The sequence below is a fragment of the Bombina bombina genome, chromosome 3 (genome assembly GCF_027579735.1).
Source record: "Bombina bombina isolate aBomBom1 chromosome 3, aBomBom1.pri, whole genome shotgun sequence".
Classification (NCBI taxonomy): domain Eukaryota; kingdom Metazoa; phylum Chordata; class Amphibia; order Anura; family Bombinatoridae; genus Bombina; species Bombina bombina.
In genome coordinates this window covers 1,205,213,245-1,205,235,854 of record NC_069501.1, presented here as the reverse complement: position 1 = coordinate 1,205,235,854, position 22,610 = coordinate 1,205,213,245, and the positions used below count along the sequence as shown (strand labels likewise).

Here is a 22,610-nt window from a genome sequence, read left to right as displayed (position 1 = left end):
CTATTTTTATTTGAAAAGCAAGAATGTAAGCTTAGGAGCCGGACCATTTTTGGTTCAGCCCCTGGGTTGAGCTTGCTGATTGGTGCCTAATTGTAACCACCAAAAATGGTCCAGCTCCTTAGCTTAGATTTTGGCCTTTTCAAATAAAGAAGACCGAGAACGAAGAAAATTTGATAAGAGTAAATTATAAAGTTGAATGCTCTATCTGAATCAAGAAAGAAGAAAAAATTTGGTTTAGTATCCCTTTAAACAGATAACTTTTTGCACTAGACCAGTGATGGTGAACCTTGGCACCCCAGATGTTTCTTAACTACATTTCCCATGATGCTTAGGCACTCTGCAGTCCAGTATCATAGGAAATGTAGCTCTGAAACATCTGGAGTTCCAAGGTTCTCCATCACTGCACTAGACTGTCCTTTTAAAACCTGTTTTTTACTAGGCATCCATAGGTAGTACTACTGTGAGCTAGCTGCTTGTCATTGGCTCACCCAATGTGTTTGCATTGCTCTCCTTCAAAGGATACCAAGAAAATGAAGTACACCTGAATAATGTATGCTCTCACTGGATTTCAAACCTCTCTTCAGGCCTCCCTTACAGGCCAGATTTTGAGGATATCTGAACTAGAGCACAGGTGGAAAATCAGCTGATTAGTAATCAGTTATTTTACCTGCTCTTACCCAAGGTAATCCTGAAAATCTGGGCTGTTATGAGGGCCTGAGGACAGGTTTGAAAACCAATGCTCTATCTAAATCATGATGAAAAAAAGAGAAAAAAAAATAAAAATAAATAATATTTGGGTTTATGTCCCTTTAACCCTTTCGTGACTGGGTTAAAGTGTCTACATCAGAACAACTGTTCCGATGTAGACAAATTAAAACCACGCGATCGCAAGATTTCAATTATTGGATCGCGCCTGGGGGGCGTCCCTACAACCCTAGGAACGCCCTCCAGACCGCAATCAAATCCTGCAAGCACAGAAGGCTTCAGGACAGCCGTTGGCTATGACATTCTATTCCGTCATAACGGCTCTAAAGCCCAGTGTAACTGACGGAATAAAACAGCATAACGGCATTAAAAGGTTAAGGTCCATTTCTTAACTGATTATTTTATAAATTTTTTGCTGTGAAGAGGCATGTTATTTCTGAAGTCACAAATTAAAAACTGATCCTTATTTCAGGATGAATAACCTTTGGATTATAATGTACCTTAAAAGGGACATTAAACCCAAATTTTTTCTTTCATGATTCAGATAGAGAATACAATTTTAAACAACTTTCTAATTTACTTCATTCTCTTGATATTCTTTCCTGAAAAGCATATCTAGATAGGCTCAGTAGCTTCTGATTGGTGGCTGCACATAGATGCCTCATGTGATTGGCTCACCCATGTGCATTGCTATTTCTTTAACTAAGGATATCTAAAGAATGAAGCAAATTAAAATGTTTAAAATTGTATTCTCTGTCTGAATAATGAAAGACATTTTTTGGGTTTAATGTTCCTTTAAATAGAAACTATTTTCATCAAAAAAGTATTTTGTTTAAAAAATAAATCTGATTTAAATGGATTTTCTTTTTTAAAAATATTGATTTATATACACCCCGTTAGGCATGAGCTCATATTTGACATTTGTTTTAGTAGCAAAATGTCAACAAGTAAAACAAAAATATGGGGGGGGGGGGGGGGATGTGCAATGCCTTTTGAAGGACAAGAATATAACTTCTTTATAGATGAAACTCAGATTTCCGTTCTGTGCACCAACTTGCTTATATTTCTAACACATTTGCATTAAGAGAGAAGTCTTAGTTTTGCAGCCTTCAATGTGAATGTTTATTAAAGCATCAGTCCATTCTAACAAATTGTACCAGTAATGTCTATAATAAATGACCTCAAAAGCAAATATACTTGCAATCAAATTAACAGTTATTTGAGGTTCAGAAAGAATAGTAATTACGAATGTATTTCAAACACTATCAATTTCAAAAGTTATTTACAAATAAATTTCAAGTATCATGAATGAATCAAAGGCCTGTGATTCTATTTTGTACACAAAGAAAAAGACATTTTAGTACATTTTCATTCAAAGAAACCAGCAGATTTAACACCATACAGTAACTTCTATTAATCCTGAGGAAACAAACATTGCATAAAGAAACATTTAAACCTTTGCAGTTTCTTTGAACTGGTCACTGTATGATTTCAATCTAAAAGCAAAATGTAAAGCATACTACAATTTTGGGAAATGTGTTTATGCATTTGTATAAAATTTATAAGGATTCATCACTACCAGAGAGTTACTGTTCATATTAATGTTACATTGAGATGCATGTCATGGTTTTAAAGTGTATAACTTAAAACATTTTAAGAGGGATGAAACTCTGGATTAAAGGGATTTTGTACTCAGTCAGCATTTCACTTTGATCATCTAAAAGCATTTCAAAATGTATTTCAGCTATTCTGTTTCTTTCATATATATTTATTATGACAAACTTTACCTTAAAAAGATTAAGTCACTTAGCTAAAGAAATTTACATCTTGTCAATTAAAGCTTATGAGCAAACTGATGTGATTCTGAGCCTTGTAGACAGTATTGTGACAGTGCCGCATACACAGCGAAAAGGATTGATAGTGTACATTTAGGTAAACTGTACTAAAAATAAAAAATACGATGTATGGGCCAGTTATTTAGACATGTTAAAAAGAAAAGATTTTTGGAATGTTATGTGTAATAATAATAATAAAAATATTTGCAGCATACTTTATTCTGCTCACCTCTGTTAATTCAACTCTGAAAATTATGTGTATGGGGGGGGTTCTATTTTGATAACTAGATGTGAACAAAGACTTCACAAGCCTATTCCTGATCCACATCTGCCCAAGTGATAGACAAAATACTGGCATCCCCCTTGCCCATCCAAATCAGTTCCTCACAATAATTTGGCAGGTCGGGGCATTTTGGCCCTTGAACTACTGCTACAATGTATTCAGATTGACTGGTATGTTACTTCATTGCAATGCTGCAGGTGTTTTATGTCAGTTTAAGCAAAAATGGTTACTTACATGTAATCAAATACAGCAGTATCAGTTATGTACTGCCTGCAGGTTGATAAGGACAACTGAATTTCTACTGTACTACAAGATATATTTTAAGTTGAGACAATCTTAACATTTTAAATCTGTACAAAATGATTAATCTAAATATAAAATAAAACTAGTAGTGTGTTATAGGGCATACTATTGTAGTTGACTTAAGAGCAGTGTATAAAATAAATAAATGGGTACCCCCAATCCAGGTAAACAGGGTAATAACCGAAAGGGTCTATAAAACGTATGTTTATATATACACTACAAAATAAGACACTTGCATCCCTCAAATGTGCAATATTCTGCTTTTAGACTCAAATCACACAAAGTGAACGGTTCTTTACTAAATAATAAAAAAGCAAAACTCAGCTTTTCCCACATCAATGTGTAGATACAGCACAAATAAGAAGAAAAAAACCCTGATATTACCTCAGTATCCTCATGTATCATACTACCTTTTTTTTAACAAAGCAGGACATGTGGCCAGCAGATGGTCCCGAATCTTCTCCCAAATACAGCTGAATCCACTTTAGCATAAAGAAAAATAAGGATGCTAAATACACATACTCATTGGAAAAAAGTGAGATTTCAAAAAGAATGAGGCAGTTTTCTATTAACTGAATTGCATGGATTTTGTTTTTATGCATATGGAGTTACTTCAATTCACAGGAGCACAAAGTGTCTTCTTTAGAAAAAAATAAAAATGTATATATATTTTAATTTCATTTTGAAGAGTAAAGTTAGGAATCCTCATAAAAGCTCAGGAGAGTGCATTTGTCTTCAGGACTCTATGGCGGCAGTGATTTTAACAATGTATGACATTGCTACAAACACCTCTGCCATAGTGTTGAAGACACATGCACACTCATTAACTCCTACCTGTATTCTTCAACAAAAGAAAGCCACGAGAACTAAGCAATTTTGATAAAGTAAATTTATTTTTATTTTAAATTGCATGCTTTAAGCTCACTGGTTTTCAGACCTGTCCTCCAGCCTCTCCAACAGGCCAGATTTTCAAGATTATCGTGGATGAGAGCAGGTAAAATAACCACACTTACTAATCATCTGATTTCACACTGTGCTCCAGTTCAGATATCCTCAAAATCTGTTAGAAAGGCCTGAGGACAGGTTTAAAAACCAGTGGTCTATCTGAATCATGAAAGCTTAAGTTTTACTTCAGTATCCCTTTAAATAGCAAGAAATTCTCTATAAGGGAACTAAATTATGGCTATAAATTCTGCAATTTAAAACTACTGGTGCTGGGCAATTACATATACAAGTGGCTTATTTTAATTAATGACCGGACCACCACATGTACCCGATATGTACAGTGCATTCATGTTATTGGTTGTTAGATTTGTGTAATCATTTTTAGGCCTAGAAATTACTAAGCACCAGCATCAACAATTGAAAATGAGATACTTAAATAACAGCTAATGAATAGTCAATCACGGTTGTTTAGCAAACCCCCCTACCTGTATAACACTGCACTCTTTGTGAAACCTCACTTTACAGATTATTAACATCACACATTCAAATATGTTGCAAAGTTACACTAAACCAACATTGCAATGATGCACACAGCAAGTGGATGGTCAACGTGACAGTAACATACATGAAAAGGTATCTTAATAACATTACAAAAGATACCTTCATTTTCTGCAAAATAAAATGGATGACTGGCCAATTTTTTTTTGCTTTATATATGAATAAGCTTTAAATAATTATGACCAGTTTAATAACTAATGAGATGTAGTTTAATTGCAGTAATATACATTTATATTTTAAGTTAACAGGGTGATAATATAATCAGCCCACAAAATATAAGTACTGCGATGCCTTGGACATGCAGAGAGCATAAGATCCTTGAACATGTGTACCCTATTATAGTCTATACAATAACGATTAATCTGCATTAGGGTAATCATATGGATCCTTACCAGGCTGCGAAGTGGAAACGACTGCTCTTTAACTCCTACAACGGAGCAAGGCGACAAATCACCTAAAAAAGAAACTGTCAGAGAGATTTACTAGTAATGTATCATAGTTACACAAAGACTTCAAGCATCACCTCTAAATATACTGCAACATTATTTTACTGGCTGTGATCCACCTCCCCACTAAATACAGAATTACACATAGGCCTTATACATTCATCTGTACATCCCAAGGAACCTTCACTGTTCCATATATTCAAACAAGACATTTATGTATTAAGTAGCATTTTTTTGCGTTACTGTTTTTGGTTGTTTAACCCTTTGACTGCTAGGGAAGGTTACATTGCAACTTTTCTAGCATCCAAATGTTTAGACTACAGAGCAGTTTCTGCTAATAATGTTGCATAGAATTTATTTGCACTTTAAACAATACAGTGTCATATTAAACACGTGTGCATACCATAGTATGCTGCTCACCATATGGCTTGGGTTTGTACTGATCAGGATCAGTTAACACCTTATTGTATTGGATTTGGTGCGAATAAAAGTCCAATGCTACATCTTAGACATTCTGCAGTAATATATTACCCAGTATTAATGTCAGAGGATACACTGGGCATGGGGGGCACTAGCAATACACAGTCTGCCACATGGCTGTGACAAATCCCATGACATTAGTGTCTATAGGTCTCTCTGCTCTGTCCTCTGGCTGAAGATGTCCAACAAATAAAGAAGCAGTTTACTTGACCCTACATTTTGACAGCAGTGAATGCATTCCTTGCACAGAGTGCGCAGAATTCCACGGACACCTTCTCCTTGTCCACATGTAAACACACCCCGCCGGGCGAGGGCTCCTCCTCTTCGTGCTTGACCCTAGGTAGGGCGTAGTCGTGGTCACCTGCTGTAGGAGGGAATCCGAAAAGCGATGTGGAGAGCCGTAGCCCACCCAGTCCAGTGAGGCGTCCCAGGAGCTGCGACAGAGCACTGTCATTGGCCAACACCGCGCGCAAATAGCGCGCTTCTTCTTCAAGCTCGCGCACCCTTGCATCCAAAGCGCGCCTCTCTACTTGTAGCTGTTGATTCTCCTCAGAGAGTCGGGCAACGCGGCTTTCTAGGCCGTTCACATACTCTTTCTTGCGCAGCCGGTTGAGGCGAGCGGCCAGTGCGTTCTTATTACCCTGGCAACGGCCGTTGGTTCTGGACGAGAGAGCGGCTGCGGCCATGTTAGATGGACGGGTTATAGCGGCCATTTTCTGAGGCCTTATTTCAGCCTGCGGGTTGTAGGGGCTGCTTACATCAACACAGCCGACAATCTGCTGCAGGAGGTCTGCGAGCGGTACATCCTCAGTCTCTGAGAGGTCTGCTTCTTTAAGAAATTCCGCAGCCTCCCCCTCCGCTCCCAACAATTCTTCAAAATCCATGCCCGAGAGGAAAGCTCCCTCATAAGGCGCGCCGTGTCCCGGCTGGTCTTTGTTGTCGTGTAAGTGTGTTTCAGGGCGTGACGGGGTTTCTCCTGTCTGTAACCTCAGATCGGTCTCCACAGTAGCCACCCGCCTATTGCATGTTCCTGATTTCCCCGCAGGCCGGCGGGTGGGTATTATGCGAGCTGCAGGCTGTAAAAGCGCTCGGCGGCGGGAGGCCGGGGAGGAGACAAGATTAGCTCGGTCACGCAGACGGTGCCGCATAATCATGGAGAGCTGAGGCTTATTTTAGTTAAGAGTCCGAACAGGGGCTTATAGGCCAGTGTCCCCCAAACACAGACTGAGGATTCCTGGTATTTGGGCGCTTTAGGCCCCGACCTCCCTTACACAGCGGTGGAAATAAAATGGCGAGCAACTCGTCAATAAGTGACGTGGTCGGGAGTGAGGCAATATCCGGTGTGACGGGGCGGTCACATCTATTAATGAAACACTGTAGCTTGTTAGACTTCCCAAGCTGCAAAAAGTCATTTCAGAGAGGTGCCCCCGCACCTATTCTGTATTCATCAGTGCTCTGATGGAAAATGTTATCACTAAAAGTGAGAGAGAAAAAAAACCAAGATGAACTTTGCATGCATAAATAAATATATAACCATTTTATAGCTATACAGTATGGGAGTCTGCACAATATTTATTTATAAAATATTTTACCAGGAAGAGATTTCTCTCGTTTTCTAGTATGTCCTGGGTACACAAAACATTGCATTGATACAACAGGGTACAATAAAATACAAAACAATAATAATACACAATAATATATGCAAAAATTTAACCTAGAACAGGTAGGAAATATATAATCAACCATGACAGGTGCATTCTGTTTTGAGATTTGCAGAGAGGGATCTCTTAAAGGATATTAGGCATGGGGAAGGTTTTAAAGTGTGCAGGAGGTTGTTCCATAATTGTGGTGCTCTGTAGGAAAAGGAGGATCGAGCTGCTTTTTGTATTGAGGCAAGCTAAATAATGTGCTGGTACTGGATCGGAGGTTATAGGGGGTGGGAATAGCCGGGGAGAGCATTCTGCTCAGGTAGGGTGGGAGCTTCCCAGAAAAGCTCTTAAACACAAGGCAGGAAAGATGGAGGGTGCGTCTGGATTCCAGCGACAGCGAGTTTAGTTCTTTTAGCATGTCACAATGGTGGGTCCTGTAGTTACATTGTAGCACAAAGCGGCAGAACGAGTTATACAATGTATTAAGTTTATTAAGGTGAGTTTGCGGTGCAGGTGCATAAACTGCATCCCCGTAATCCATGATAGGCATCAGCATTTGCTGTACAATCTTTTCCTTTACTGTAGGGCTGAGGCAGGATTTGTTTCTGTACAGGGCACCTAGTTTTGGATAAAGTTTAGATGCAAGTTTTTCTATGTGGACGGCAAATGATAGATTGGGGTCTAACAACATACCTAAGCATTTGAAAGAATGGACTGCGGTCAGCGTGCAATTGGATTTTGTTTTGATGCGTAGATGGGAATTTCGTAATTTGTGTAATTTAGGTCCCGTTCCAAAGATCATTGTGACAGTTTTGTCAGTGATTAGGACGAGTTTGTTTTTTGAGATCCACTTTTCTACCTCTGTGAAGTGGTCTTGGAGCACTGCTTCAAGCTGAGGCGGATTGGAATTGTTTGCATAGATTACCGTGTCGTCTGCGTACATGTGTACAGTTGAGGATTTGCAGACATTACGCAGATCATTTATAAATAATGTGAATAAATATAGAGTAGGGGAGTCTGCACAATATAGAGTAGGGGGGTCTGTACAACATAAAGTTTGGGAGTCTGCACAATATGAAGAGTATGGGAGTCTGCACAATATGAAGAGTATATGAATCTGCACAGTATGGGAGCCGGCACAATATAGAGAGTATGGGAGCCGGCACAATATAGAGAGTATGGGAGCCTGCACAATATAGAGAGTATGGGAGCCGGCACAATATAGAGAGTATGGGAGCCGGCACAATATAGAGAGTATGGGAGCCGGCACAATATAGAGAGTATGGGAGCCGGCACAATATAGAGAGTATGGGAGCCGGCACAATATAGAGAGTATGGGAGCCGGCACAATATAGAGAGTATGGGAGCCTGCACAATATAGAGCGTATGGGAGCCGGCACAATATAGAGCGTATGGGAGCCTGCACAATATAGAGAGTATAGGAGTCTGCACAACTCACCTATATATATCAGGTCTGCTATGTCTTGCACCGCACTAGAGTTCAGGAAGGGGGAGAAAAGTCCAGAGAGGAACGCAGTAACTATTTACATTGAGCTACAACAGAACAGTGACACCTACAGGTAGAAATGAAAAGTGCAGGCACAAATTTTATTTTCTCTGGCACTGCTCTTTCCGGGATATTGTGTTTAATTTGCGGGCGTCAGGGAGCCGCTATTTCATTGCGAGAGTTGAGATGTCTGGCTCGTGTCCTAGAATACATTCATTAAAGGGGCAGTAAACCCTACTTTTTTTTTTCTTTTTTTCCCAGTGCCTTTGAAGGACATTAAACTATTTATACAATGCATACTTATACACAGTAATACAGCTGTGCAACATACTTTATTTTCCCCACTTTTCATCTACTTTAAATCTGAACATTGTGGATTTTCCAGTCCTGAAAACTAAAGGAGCACATGGCAGGTTTCACAAGTCCACCTTGCCCCATATCTGTCCCCAATCTGCAGTGTATTCGCATTTTAATGTAGATGTTGTTAACACAATGACAGTGGCAAGTCTTATTATAATTCATTTGTATAGAGCTGCAAAATTCTGCAGTGCTGTAATCTCCTCACTCAAGTGCATCTTGGCCTCTCTAAATAAGGAAAGGGGGTTGACCATTGAAAAACAGTTGTAGCAAACAAGAGGTTAATGTATTTTAAAATAATTTATACTCTGCTGATATATTGGAAGACTGCATACAATTGCATTACAAGGTGTTTACTGTCCCTTTAAAATGGACCTGCCTAGGTGTAGAAGTAAATTGTAAAGTTTCTTTAAAACTATTTAAAGGGATAGATAAGTCAAAATTAAACTTGTATGATTCAGATAGATCATGTCATTTTAAGACACTTTTAAATTCACTTCTATTTTCAAATGTGCTTCGTTCTCTTAGTATCCCTAGTTAATAAATGAATACGCACATAACATACACTAGTGGGAGCTGCTGCATACATTTGTCTCTTGTGATTGGCTACATAGATATTTTCAGCTTCCTGTCAGTAGTGCAATGCTGTCCCTTCAGCAATGGATAACTAGAGAATGAAGAAAATTTCATAATAGAAATAAATTGGAAAGTTGTTTAAAATTGTATGTTCTATCTGAATCATGAAAATAAAATTTTGGGGTACTACACATTTATTTCCTTTTAAATGTTAATGATTCAATGTGTTAGACCTTTTTATTGCACTGTTGCTTACATATAACTGTGTTTAACCCCTGTAAACAGAGTTATACTCCAGAGCTGAACATGGCTGGTAATTGATGGCTACGTACATATGCCTCTTGCTATTGGCTTGCTGGCTGTGTTCATTTTGATCACAGTATTGCCTTTCTGTTCTGAAGCTACATTTAAATATGTCTTTTATCCATTTACAGGGAATACACACCTTGCAATAGTGCAATAAGAAAATTCAATAAAGATGAGAACAATTTCTTATTGCGCTACTATGTCCTTTATATTTTGACTTCCATCTCCCTTTAAGTTTCGAAGACACAAGCGGTACAGCCAGTTAGATGTCTCACTGCCCATAGGCTAAACGTTTTCACCTGCTGCTCTGCATCGTGCAGGCTAGGAAAAAGCAAACAAATGGCTAGATTACGAGTTTTGCGGTATGAGTGAAAAAAGCAGCGTTAAGGCTCTTTTTCACTACCGCTGGTATTACGAGTCTTGCAGGTTTAGGGGCACCGCACACTTTTTTGGCCGTAACGCAACGTAACTACCGCAGCTTTCCAAAAGCCCTTTTTCAATGGGACTTCCATAACGCCGGTATTACGAGTTTGCCTGGGAGGCCAAAAAGTAAGCGGTACAGCCTATAACTACAAGATCCGTACCGTTAACTGAAAGTCAGTAGTTATGAGTTTTATGTTACAAAGCTGTAACATAAAACTCATAACTAAAGTGCTAAAAAGTACACTAACACCCATAAACTACCTATTAACCCCTAAACCGAGGCCCTCCCGCATCTCAAACACTAAAATAAAATTAACCCCTAATCTGCCACTCTGGACGTTGCTGCCAATATAATAAACATATTATCCCCTAAACCACTGCACTCCGCATCGTAAACATTAGTTAAATATTATTAACCCCTAATCTGCCGCCCCAACATCGCCGCCACCTACCTACATTTATTAACCCCTAATCTGCCGCCCCAACGTCGCCGCCGCCACTATATTAAATTTATTAACCCCTAAACCTAACCCTAAGTCTAACCCTAACACCCACTAACTTTAATTAAAATAAATTTAAATAAAACCTACTATTAATAACTAAATAAATCCTATTTAAAACTAAATACTTGTAAAATAAACCCTAAGCTAGCTACAATATAACTAATAGTTACATTGTATCTATCTTAGGTTTTATTTCACAGGCAAGTTTGTATTTATTTTAAATAGGTAGAATAGTTACTAAATAGTTATTAACTATTTACCAACTATCTAGATAAAATAAATACAAATTTACCTGTAAAATAAAACCTAACCTGTCTTACACTAACAATTAACCTTACACTACAATTAAATAAATTAAATACAATTAACAAAATTACAAAAAAAACACTAAATTACACACACAAAAATAATAAATTATCAGATATTTAAACTAATTACACCTAATCTAATAGCCCTAATAAAATAATAAAAGCTCTGCCAAAATAAAAAAAAAAAACCTAGCCTAAACTAAACTACCAATAGCCCTTAAAAGGGCCTTTTGCAGGGCATTGCCCAAAAGAAATCAGCTCTTTACCTGTAAAAAAAAAAAATACAATCAACCACCCCAACAGTAAAACCCACCACCCAAACAACTAACCCCCCAAATAAAATCCTAAATGAAAAAACCTAAGCTCCCCATTGCCCTGAAAAGGGCATTTGTATGGGCATTTAGCTCTTTTTCCGCCCAAAACCCTAATCTAAAAATAAAACCCACCCAATAATCCCTTAAAAAAGCCTAACACTAACCCCTGAAGATCCACTTACATTTTTTTTAGACCCGACATCCATCCTCAACGAAGCCGGCAGAAGTCCTCAACGAAGCAGCAGAAGTCTTCATCCAACCAGGCAGAAGTCTTCATCCAGACGGCATCTTCTATCTTCATCCATCCGGCGCGGAGCAGGTCCATCTTCAAGACATCCGGCGCGGAGCATCCTCTTCAATCGACGTCGTCTTGAACAATGAAGGTTCCTTTAAATGACATCATCCAAGATGGCGTCCCTTGAATTCCGATTGGCTGATAGAATTCCGATTTTGGATCAGCCAATAGGATGAAAGCTCAATACTATTGGCTGATTGCAACAGCCAATAGGATTTTTTCAACCTTAATTCCGATTGGCTGATAGAAATCAGCCAATCGGAATGTAAGGGACTCCATCTTGGATGACGTCATTTAAAGGGAAACATTGGGAAGAAGACGTCGATTGAAGAGAAAGCTCCGCTCCGGATGTCTTGAAGATGGCCCGCTCCGCCCCGTCTGGATGAAGACTTCTGCTGCTTCATTGAGGACTTCTGCCGGCTTCGTTGAGGATGGATGTCGGGTCTTCAAAAACTGTAAGTGTATCTTCGGGGGTTAGTGTTAGGCTTTTTTAAGGGTTTATTGGGTGGGTTTTATTTTTAGATTAGGGTTTTGGCGGAAAAAGAAGTAAATGCCCTTTTAAGCGCAATGCCCATCCAAATGCCCTTTTCAGGGCAATGGGGAGCTTAGGTTTTTTAGTTAGGATTTTATTTGGGGGGGTTGGTTGTGTGGGTGGTGGGTTTTACTGTTGGGGGGTTGTTTGTATTTGTTTTTTACAGGTAAAAGAGCTGATTTCTTTGGGGCAGTTTAGTTTAGGCTAGGGTTTTTTTATTTTGGAGGGGGCTTTTTTATTTTGATAGGGCTATTAGATTAAGTGTAATTAGTTTAAATATCTGATCATTTCTTTTTTTATTTTGTGCAATTTAGTGTTGTTGTTTTTTTTGTAATTTAGTTAATTGTATTTAATTTATGTAATTGATTTAATTGTAGTGTAAGGTTAGGTGTTAGTGTAAGACAGGTTAGGTTTTATTTTACAGGTAAATTTGTATTTATTTTAGCTACGTAGTTAGTAAATAGTTAATAACTATTCTACCTATTTAAAATAAATACAATCTTAGCTGTAAAATAAAAATAAAACCTAAGCTAGATACAATGTAACTATTAGTTATATTGTAGTTAGCTTAGGGTTTATTTTACAGGTAAGTATTTAGTTTTAAATAGGAATTATTTAGTGATTAATAGTAGCTTTTATTTAGATTTATTTTAATTACATTAAAGTTAGTGGGTGTTAGGTTTAGGGGTTAATAAATTTAGTATAGTTGCGGCAGATATGGGGTTAATAAATGTAGGTAGGTGGTGGCGATGTTAGGGGCGGCAGATTAGGGGTTAATAATATTTAACTAGTGTTTGCGATGCGGGAGTATGGCAGTTTAGGGGTTAATATGTTTATTATTATGTTTATTATAGTGGTGGTGATGTCCGGAGCGGCAAATTAGGGGTTAATAAGTATAATGTAGGTGTCGGCGATGTCGGGGGCGGCAGATTAGGGGTTAATAAGTGTAAGATTAGGGGTGTTTAGACTCAGGGTTTATGTTAGGGTGTTAGATGTAAACATAAATTTTCTTTTCCCATAGGAATCAATGGGGCTACGCTCCTTTATTGCAGGTATTAGCCTTTTTTTCAGCCGGATTTCCCCATTGATGTCTATGGGGAATTCGTGCACGAGAACGTAAAACCAGCTCACCGCAGCGCTGGTATTGGAGTGCGGTATGGAGCTCAATTTTGCTCTACGCTCACTTCTTGCCTGCTAACGCCGGGTTTTTGTAAACCTGTAATACCAGCGCTGTAAGTGAGCGGTGACAATATCTTGCAAGTTAGTACAGCACCGCTCATAACGCAAATCTCGTAATCTAGCTGAAAGTGTTTAAGTAATAGCTGGGTGGAGGTAAGAGTCTAGCAGTCTGTGCTGCAGTACTTTTTAAACCATGTAAAAACAAAAAATATCAACATTTTAGTGTTGTTATCTATCTTTTTAAACAATAAAAATTCTGGAGTAGACTGTCCCTTGAATAAAGAAATGATACTGAAAGAGTCTGGCTGAGTATATATTTCTGCTTTACAACATTGTTGTTTTTTATAATAATCAAGCAAATAAACTACTTAAAGTGATTTTAAACTTTGTCCAAACAGATTAGGAATTATATATAGTGATATTTTAGATGGAGTTTAATTAATCAGTTGCAATGAAAATGCGCTGTAACATTTTTTTTTAATTTCTTTATTTTCACACCAGCAGTGTACAATGTTACAAAACAGAAAGCAAAAACCAAGCAGAAAGCACAGACGCTTTATCCTTTGCGCCACACAGGGCCAAATCTTCAAACTCTAACATAATTACCAGTTCAACCCGTGTGGCTACATACTTATTGCTGAAAAAAGACATGCACAATACTGGAATTTCTAGCAGTTTAAACCACAATCATACAAATCCCATACAAAACAACACTAAGAAATAAAACAACTACAACAAAAGACGAGAGAAAAAAAAAAAAAAATCACAAATCTCTCTCCCTGCCCCCCCCCCCAACAGTCGGCCTAGGGGCATATCCACTCTCCCCTTAGGTTAGACTCTAAAATAAACACTGAATCTCTAAAAGGTGAAATAACCAACTTCCTGGTGTTAATATCCAGCGACTTAATATAGATTTCCCATTTAGCAAAAAAGGCCTCTATGCTTATTTCCATATCCATCTGGGTTTTAATCTGCTCTAAAAATAGCTGATAATGTATACCTTTCTTAAATTCTGCAAATTTGGGATCCTTGTGAGATCGCCAGTTTTTCAAAATTATTTTCCTACCTATAAGAATAACCATATTTATTAATAAAGGGTTCCACCCAGTTTCCTCATGCGTTGTTAGAAAGAAAACATTCTGGCAAGTAATATGGGTATGTCGTTGGAGAAGTTTTGTTAACCAAAATGAAATTTTACCCCAAAACCTCTGAATCACCGGGCAAAACCAAAACATATGGTATATATCAGCTAGAACTAATTTACATCTGATACAACACAAGCTATCTCTTCCTTTTACCCATGGTGAGAGAGACTTCGGGGTAACATATACCTGATATAAGATTTTAATTTGTTGTTCTCTAAAGTATTCCCCTGTCATAGCCTTTGCTACTCTTTTAACCGAACTAATTAGAAGCTCTGGCTCTATAGAGATAACCGAACACTCCCTCCATCTTAAGGTTAAATATCTAATATTACTCGTGTCTTGATTAACTAATAAAGCCCCATATATGGATGAGATTGAGAGTTTCCCTAGGCTAAATAAGCAAAGAATTTGTTTTAAGGCTTTATTATTCCACTCCAAACCTGGCGTCTTCAGAATCTGTTCAGCATAATGCCGAAGTTGTAAAAAAGCGAAGTATTGGGAGTTGGTAATACCGAATTCTAATTTACACTCATTGAAAGTCTTAACTCTATTCTCCGATATATTAATTATTTGAATAATATATTTGACCCCAGCATTAGTCCACTTCCCAAATCTTGAGGAATCATATCCCTCCGAAAACTCTGGGTTCCCTCTAATCGTTAGGTATGGAGAGACCCTAAAGTTGGAACCCGTTCTCGCACAGAACTTACGCCAAGCCCGTATCGGTTGATCAATAATTTTAAATTTTTTGATCCATTTAGGAATTTCAGTTGGCAACATATGAACCAGGGCTTTCAGAGAAAACGGTGCGACTAGCCCTTCCTCTATGTTATATATCGAGAAGTGATCTGTCTCTAAGAACCAGTCTACCACATACTTCATATTAGCTGCTAAATTGTAAGCTTCGAAGTCCGGGACGGCCATTCCCATTCCCTTCCTCCCGGCTGACATGCGCCTCATGGCTATCCTAGATCTGCTGTTCTTCCAAATAAATTGCCTAATGTGTTTATTGATTATCAAGCTATCCCTCTTTGCCAAAAGAAGAGGCATAGCCTGAAATACATAGAGAAATTTGGGTAGTGAGATCATTTTTATTAACTGAATCCTACCAGATAAGGATAAGGGCAAGTTCATCCATCTATCTATGTCTTCTTTAAGTGATATAATAAGTGGGAGAAAGTTTAGACTATACCACTTCCCTGGGTCGCATGAGAATTTCAAACCCAAATATGGGATATATTCTTTTGCTTCCATAAAGGGGGTTAAAGGAGAATCTTTATTTTTAATCAGCCACATTATTTCCGATTTACTCTTATTTATTCCAAAACCTGTAAAGGTCTGATATCTGTCCAAAGCATCAACAATTAATGGTAAATTATTTCCCAGATTTTGTGTAAAAATGAGCACATCATCAGCGTAGATTGCTTGTTGTATCCTAGATTGTCCTATATCTATTCCTTCTAGATATTCTCTAAAGTAAATAGCTAAGGGTTCCAATGATAAATTAAATAGCAAGGGTGAGATAGGACATCCCTGCCTTGTCCCTCGCTGTAAATTGAATTTATCCGAGAGAATAGAGTTAATAACTAGAGCAGCCTGGGGTGTATTGTATAATAATGTGATAATATTCACAAAATTACCCTTAATCCCAAAGTTTCCCATAGCAATAAACATATGATCCCAGATCAGAGAATCAAAAGCCTTCTGTGTATCAATAGATATAATAGCAGCATCCTTAGCAAGAAATGATCCCTCTTTCTTAGCTATGTCACAGTAATTTATTACAAGTTCTAATTTTCTAATATTTTTTACCAACGTCCTACCTTTCATGAATCCAGTTTGATCTGGGTGCACCAGTGGGCCAATGGCTATCTGCAGTCTATTCGCTAGAATGTGTGTTAATATCTTGTAGTCCACATTCAACAAGGAAATAGGTCTATAAGACTCAATACACTTCAAATCCTTCCCCTGTTTTGGTACCAGAACAATCCTGGATTCATTAAAGTATTTAGTTGGGCTAATCCCCTTTATAAGAAAGGAGTTAAACAAATCCTTTAGAATATGGATTATTTTGTCCCCGATGATCTTATATAACTCCCCAGGAATGTCATCGGGCCCCGAAGCCTTATTGAGCTTTAATTTATTAATAGTCTTACTGATTTCTTCCTGAGTTATTGGGGTGTTCAGCATTTCAAGGTCTTCCTTCTTAACTTGGGGGAGCCTAATACTTCCCCAGAACTGCTCCTTGTTACTTTGCTCAATTTTTCTCTCGCTATACAAATTTTGGAAGTGCTGGTCGTTAAGGAATTTCAACGACGACGTAATGCAGTTAATGACCAAGGACGTACCCCGTACGTCGTTGGTCTTTGAAAGCAGTGGAAGCGATCCTGATCACTTCCAACTGCTTTCATGTTATAGCAGTGATGCCTCGATATTGAGGCATCCTGCTATAACATTTTTTAGCCCACCGATGAAGAGAGAGCCACCCTGTGGCCCTCTCTGCATCGGCCATCAATGGCCATGTTCGTTGGTGGGTGGGAGCTTACCCAGGGAGGCGGGTGGACGGCCATCGGTGGGGAAGGGTGCGAGATCGAGTGCGCGCGTGCGCGCGGGAACCCTACACTATGGAACAAATGTTAAGTGTTACACGGTGGGAGAGAGGGTGGGAACATTAGAAAATAACTTGTAATTTAACGATCTGGGAGGGTGGGAGGTTGGGGGTTGAGGGGGGGCAGCTACACTACAGAAAATATAATTTTTAAAATAATAAAATATAATAAAAAAGATATTTGATTTCAAACTGGGTACTGGCAGACAGCTGCCAGTACCCAATATAGCGCATAATAAGGCAGAGAGGGGGGTTAGAGAGCTGTTTGGGGGGGATCAGGGAGGTTGGGGGCTAAGGGGGGATCCTACAGAGCAGAATTATCTTTTTTTTTTTTTTTAATCCCAAAAAAACTCTTATTTTAGACTTACTGCCAGTACTTAAGATGGCGGGGACAATTGTGGGGTGGGGGAGGGAAGAGAGCTGTTTGGGAGGGATCAGGGGGTGTGATGTGTCATGTGGGAGGTTGATACCTACACTAAAGCTAAAATTAACCCTGCAAGCTCCCTACAAGCTCCCTAATTAACCCCTTCAATGCTGGGCATTATACACGTGTGGTGCGCAAGGGCATTTAGCTGCCTTCTAATTACCAAAAAGCAAATCCAAAGCCATATATGTCTGCTATTTCTGAGCAAAGGGGATCCCAGAGAAGCTTTTACAACCATTTACGCCATAATTGCACAAGCTGTTTGTAAATAATTTCAGTGAGAAACCTAAAATTGTGAAAAATTTAACGCTTTATTTTTATTTGTTAGCATTTGGCGGTGAAATGGTGGCATGAAATATACCAAAATGGGCCTAGATCAATACTTTGGGTTGTCTACTACATTATACTAAAGCTAAAATTAACCCTAAAAGCTCCCTACAAGCTTCCTAATTAACCCCTTCAATGCTGGGCATAATACATGTGTGGTGCGCAGTGGCATTTTGCGGCCTTCTAAATACCAAAAAGCAATGCCAAAGCCATATATGTCTGGAATTTCTGAACAAAGGGGATCCCAGAGAAGCATTTACAACCATTTGTGCCATAATTGCACAAGTTGTTTGTAAATAATTTCAGTGAGAAACCTAAAGTTTGTGAAACAATTTGTGAAAAAGTGAACAATTTTTTTTATTTGATCGCATTTGGTAGTGAAATGGTGGCATGAAATATACCAAAATTGGCCTAGATCAATACTTTGGGATGTCTTCTAAAAAAAAATATATGCATGTCAAGGGATATTCAGGGATTCCTGAAAGATATCAGTGTCCCAATGTAACTAGCGCTAATTTTGAAAAAAAGTGGTTTGGAAATAGCAAAGTGCTACTTGTATTTATGGCCCTATAACTTGCAAAAAAAGCAAAGCACATGTAAACATTGGGTATTTCTAAACTCAGGACAAAATTTAGAAACTATTTAGCATGGGTGATTTTTGGTGGTTGTAGATGTGTAACAGATTTTGGGGGTCAAAGTTAGAAAAAGTGTGTTTTTTTCCATTTTTTCCTCATATTTTATAATTTTTTTTATAGTAAATTATAAGATATGATGAAAATAATGGTATCTTTAGAAAGCCCATTTAGTGGCGAGAAAAACGGTATATAATATGTGTGGGTACAGTAAATGAGTAAGAGGAAAATTACAGCTAAACACAAACACTGCAGAAATGTAAAAATAGCCTTGGTCCCAAACGGACAGAAAATGGAAAAGTGCTGTGGTCATTAAGGGGTTAATAATATCCAATGGCTGGGTGATGATTTTACCTTTCACTTTAATAGCCGTTATGTTTTTACTTGATTTCTGAAAACGAATCATTTTAGCCAGGAACTTCCCTGACTTATTACCATACACCATAAATTTACTATTGCGCCTCGTTTCTGCTTGTATTTCTTTAGCTATACACCAATCATCCCTCTGTTTCTTAGCCTCTAGGTATTGATTCCAGTTCTCACTGTTATTATTCTGTGTGTATCTTTGAAATTTATTGACAATCTGATTCGTGAGTTGTAACCACTGGCTATTGTTTATTTTTTTCGCTTTGGCCAAATAGGCTATTATTTCTCCTCGAATTACTGCCTTAAAGGCTTGCCATAATGTCTCTATATTCTCAACCGATCCCTTATTTTTGTCTAGGTATTCCTCCCACTTACTTGACAAAAAGTTCAGAAACTTCAAGTTTGTATATAAGTAATTTGGGAAGAACAATCTATTGTTTGGTAGTTTATAAGTGCTAATTACTAATGATAGCGAGATTGGCGCATGATCAGAAAGGGTAATAGGCATTATTGTTGTTTTTTGAATCAGGGTGTACAAGTTCTTACTAACTAAAAACATATCAATACGCGCGAGGGATTTATATGCTTTGGAGAGACAAGTGTATTCCTTAGCATCTGGAAAAGTATTCCTCCATATATCTAGGAGATCTAAATTATAACAAAATTTTTTAAATGTTCTAGTGTCCCTATTTCCAGAATGCTGCTTCCCCGCCTGTTGCTTCCTGTCTATTAAGCCTGATGCGACCATATTCATATCCCCCCCCAGAATAATATTCCTATCTGATCCCATCAATTTATCCTGCAACATTTTCCAAAAATGTTTTTTCTTTTCATTAGGGCCATATACATTACACACTATAATTCTCCTCCCCTCTAGTTCCATTTCCAAAATGATAAATCTACCCTGTAGGTCCATTTCCTTTTTCATGATTTGGTATTGCAAATTTTTCCTAAATAAGATGGCAACCCCTTTTTTCTTATGGATAGCTGGGGCGTATACCACTTCTCCAACCCATCCCCACTTCAACTTCTGGCTTTCCCCCTCATCAAGATGCATTTCTTGCAGCATACCTATGTCTATTTTAAGTTTATTCAAGTGTTGCAAGACCGCTTTCCTTTTGATTGGAGAATTAAAACCACCAACATTCCAGGAGCCTATCTTATACCTCCCACTCATTCAGTATTCAAACATGTTACACCCTCTACTCCCAACCTGGTCGGAGGGGGTGGGAAGCAAGCAAGAGAGAGAGAAAAAAAAAAATATATATATATAGATAAAAAAGTCCATTCATCCATCCAGAAACCACCCCCTCCCCACCCAATCTCTTAGCATAGAATTCAACCAATCCCTTGTGTGGTTCTTCTAACAACAACCTACTGTTCCCTAACCTATGATCCATCCTATTCTAGAATCGACCCACTTGTCCTCAATTATGTCCTTCTCTGTCACCTAACTTCCTCTAATAGGAATTTTTCTGCTTCCTGAGGATTGTCAAAGATCTTAAACCCATCTGGAGTTTTAATACTTATTTTAGCCGGGTACAGTAATCTAACTATTCTACCTTCCTTTATTAATTTAGAGCATAAGGGTGCGCACAGTTTCCTCCTGTTAGAGGTTTCATAGGAAAAGTCCTGAAAGATAAGGCATTTCTTATTTTGGTAAAAAACCTCCTTCTGGAGCCTATATGCCTGTAATATCCTTATCTTATCCTGATAATTCAGATACCGAACAATGATCGGTCTTGGCCTAGTTTCCCCAGTTTCCTGTGTCCTGGGCCTTCCAATCCTATGAGCACGCTCCACTATCATTGCCTGCTTGTCTACTGAGATTTGTAATAACGTCGGTAACTGAACTGCAGCGAAGTGAAAAAGATCTTTTTCTAACAAGTTTTCAGATATTCCCACAATACGCAAGTTATTTCTCCGTGACCTATTTTCGAGGTCTTCAACCTTATCACTTAAAAATTTGACTTGTTTTTGTATCACTGATAACTCTCTATCTTTCTCAATATCTCTATCCTCTAAGTCCGAGATGCGCTGCTCAACTAAACCAAGCCTTGCAGAGATTAGTTTTGTTTCTTGTGAGATTACCTCTACAGTGTTTTGAATTGCCTCAAATTTGGGTAAAAAAAGGGCAGTGATTTGTTTCAACAATTCAGTGTTTGTTATTAAGTCTGGCCCTGATTCCTGTGAAGTTTCTGTGACTAACTCAGTACTGCGCCTAGGTTGCTTTTTTTCTTGTTGACTTCTCCCTGTCATGGCTACTGTTTTATTGTTAGGTACTGAAGATATATATTTATCCATAGGGGAATATATAAAAGGGGAAAAGGAACGTAATAGCTCAATCTCCCATATGCCTTTACTGTCAGTCTTGGGCACACGGCTCAGCTTAATTTTATTCTAACCCAGCCTCCAAAATTTACTATTATTATGCGCCTAAATAGTATCTACACATCATGTTATAGACAGAATGCACACCAGTATTAGTTTGAACACAAACAAATTACATATTATCTTGCAATAAATACCACAAATGGGAAGTCTTCCATGAGTTATGTAGAGATACTAAAAGAGACCAATGCTTACCCTACAAGAGGAGAGAGATACTAAAACCCCAGAGATTTCCCTTAGAGAGGAAAGATGGAAAAGATGAAGAACAAAGATACATAGGCAATTTACATACTATCTTGCAATAAATACTACCCATGGAGAATCCTCCATGAGTTATGTAACATATTAGTACTTGATAAGTCCAAAGCTAGTGCCGGCTTCATTCAGCCCTGTTTTCCACCCAAGAAAAGCAGCGTTGTTCTTGCAACTGTATCCTTAGATATTCAAAAAGATTCTTTCTTTTCTTCTAGATTCCAAGATCTCTGGACAGGTAGATATAAACAAGAGAGGACGCCACATGTGTGTATCAATATCATCAAATGTGGAAAAGGGGGAAGGGGGAAGCACAGGGTACTCACAGATTTAAACGGCACTCAGTTGTGCCAGTAGTTGCGGGCTGGGCCTTTAGCAGCAGTCCAGCATGCTGTTTCTCTCCCGGTATAGTTGCTCCACGGTTTATACATGTAAGAAGAAAAAAAAAAGAAAAAAACAAGCAGGGCCATCCCTGTGTAAATCCATTTAGGCCAAATACAGAGCTAAATCTACGTGTACAGGGTACTCACAAAATCGGCGGCACTCTATTGTGCCTAATGATGCTGGCTAGACCTTTCACAGCAGCCTAGCACGCTGTCTCTCTGCCGTTCCTTCACCAGTGCTGGTATCTCCATCAAATATGTAACAAAGAGAAGAAGAAGAACAAGAGCACAAGGCCTCATGTGTGTAAAACTGTAAGATGGGGTTTATAGCTTTACATATGGTTTTCAGAATAATACTCACAAAAAAAGCGGCACATCAGTGTGCCATTATAAGCAGGCTGGACCTTTTACAGCAGCCCAGCACGCTGATTTCTGCGAAGCAACCATCAATCCCCTTGATGTATGTTATAATTTTATAGTCCTTTTTCTCTGACTTTTTTTCCCCCCCCTTTCTTATCAAAGGGAAAGTAAGGGCAAAACAAACACAGGGCACTACTTTTCAGGCAGGGATGGAACGG

The 22,610-nt window shown here is 38.4% G+C and overlaps 1 protein-coding gene across 1 annotated transcript; it reads right to left on the bottom strand.

Moving 5' to 3' along the window:
- Window positions 1-1,803: 1,803 nt before the first annotated feature.
- Window positions 1,804-6,880, bottom strand: CREBZF (CREB/ATF bZIP transcription factor). The gene is made up of 2 exons (XM_053708658.1): window positions 5,022-6,880; window positions 1,804-3,608 (listed from the first exon to the last, which is right to left on the bottom strand). Exon 1 carries the CDS (start codon window positions 6,707-6,709, stop codon window positions 5,768-5,770), a length of 942 nt encoding a protein of 313 aa, XP_053564633.1. The 5' UTR covers window positions 6,710-6,880; the 3' UTR covers window positions 1,804-3,608; window positions 5,022-5,767.
- Between the last annotated feature and the right edge of the window lie 15,730 nt (window positions 6,881-22,610).

Excerpts from the sequence above, each read along its gene's own strand:
- CREBZF (XM_053708658.1), bottom strand. The coding sequence starts at position 6,709 with ATGATTATGCGGCACCGTCTGCGTGACCGAGCTAATCTTGTCTCCTCC.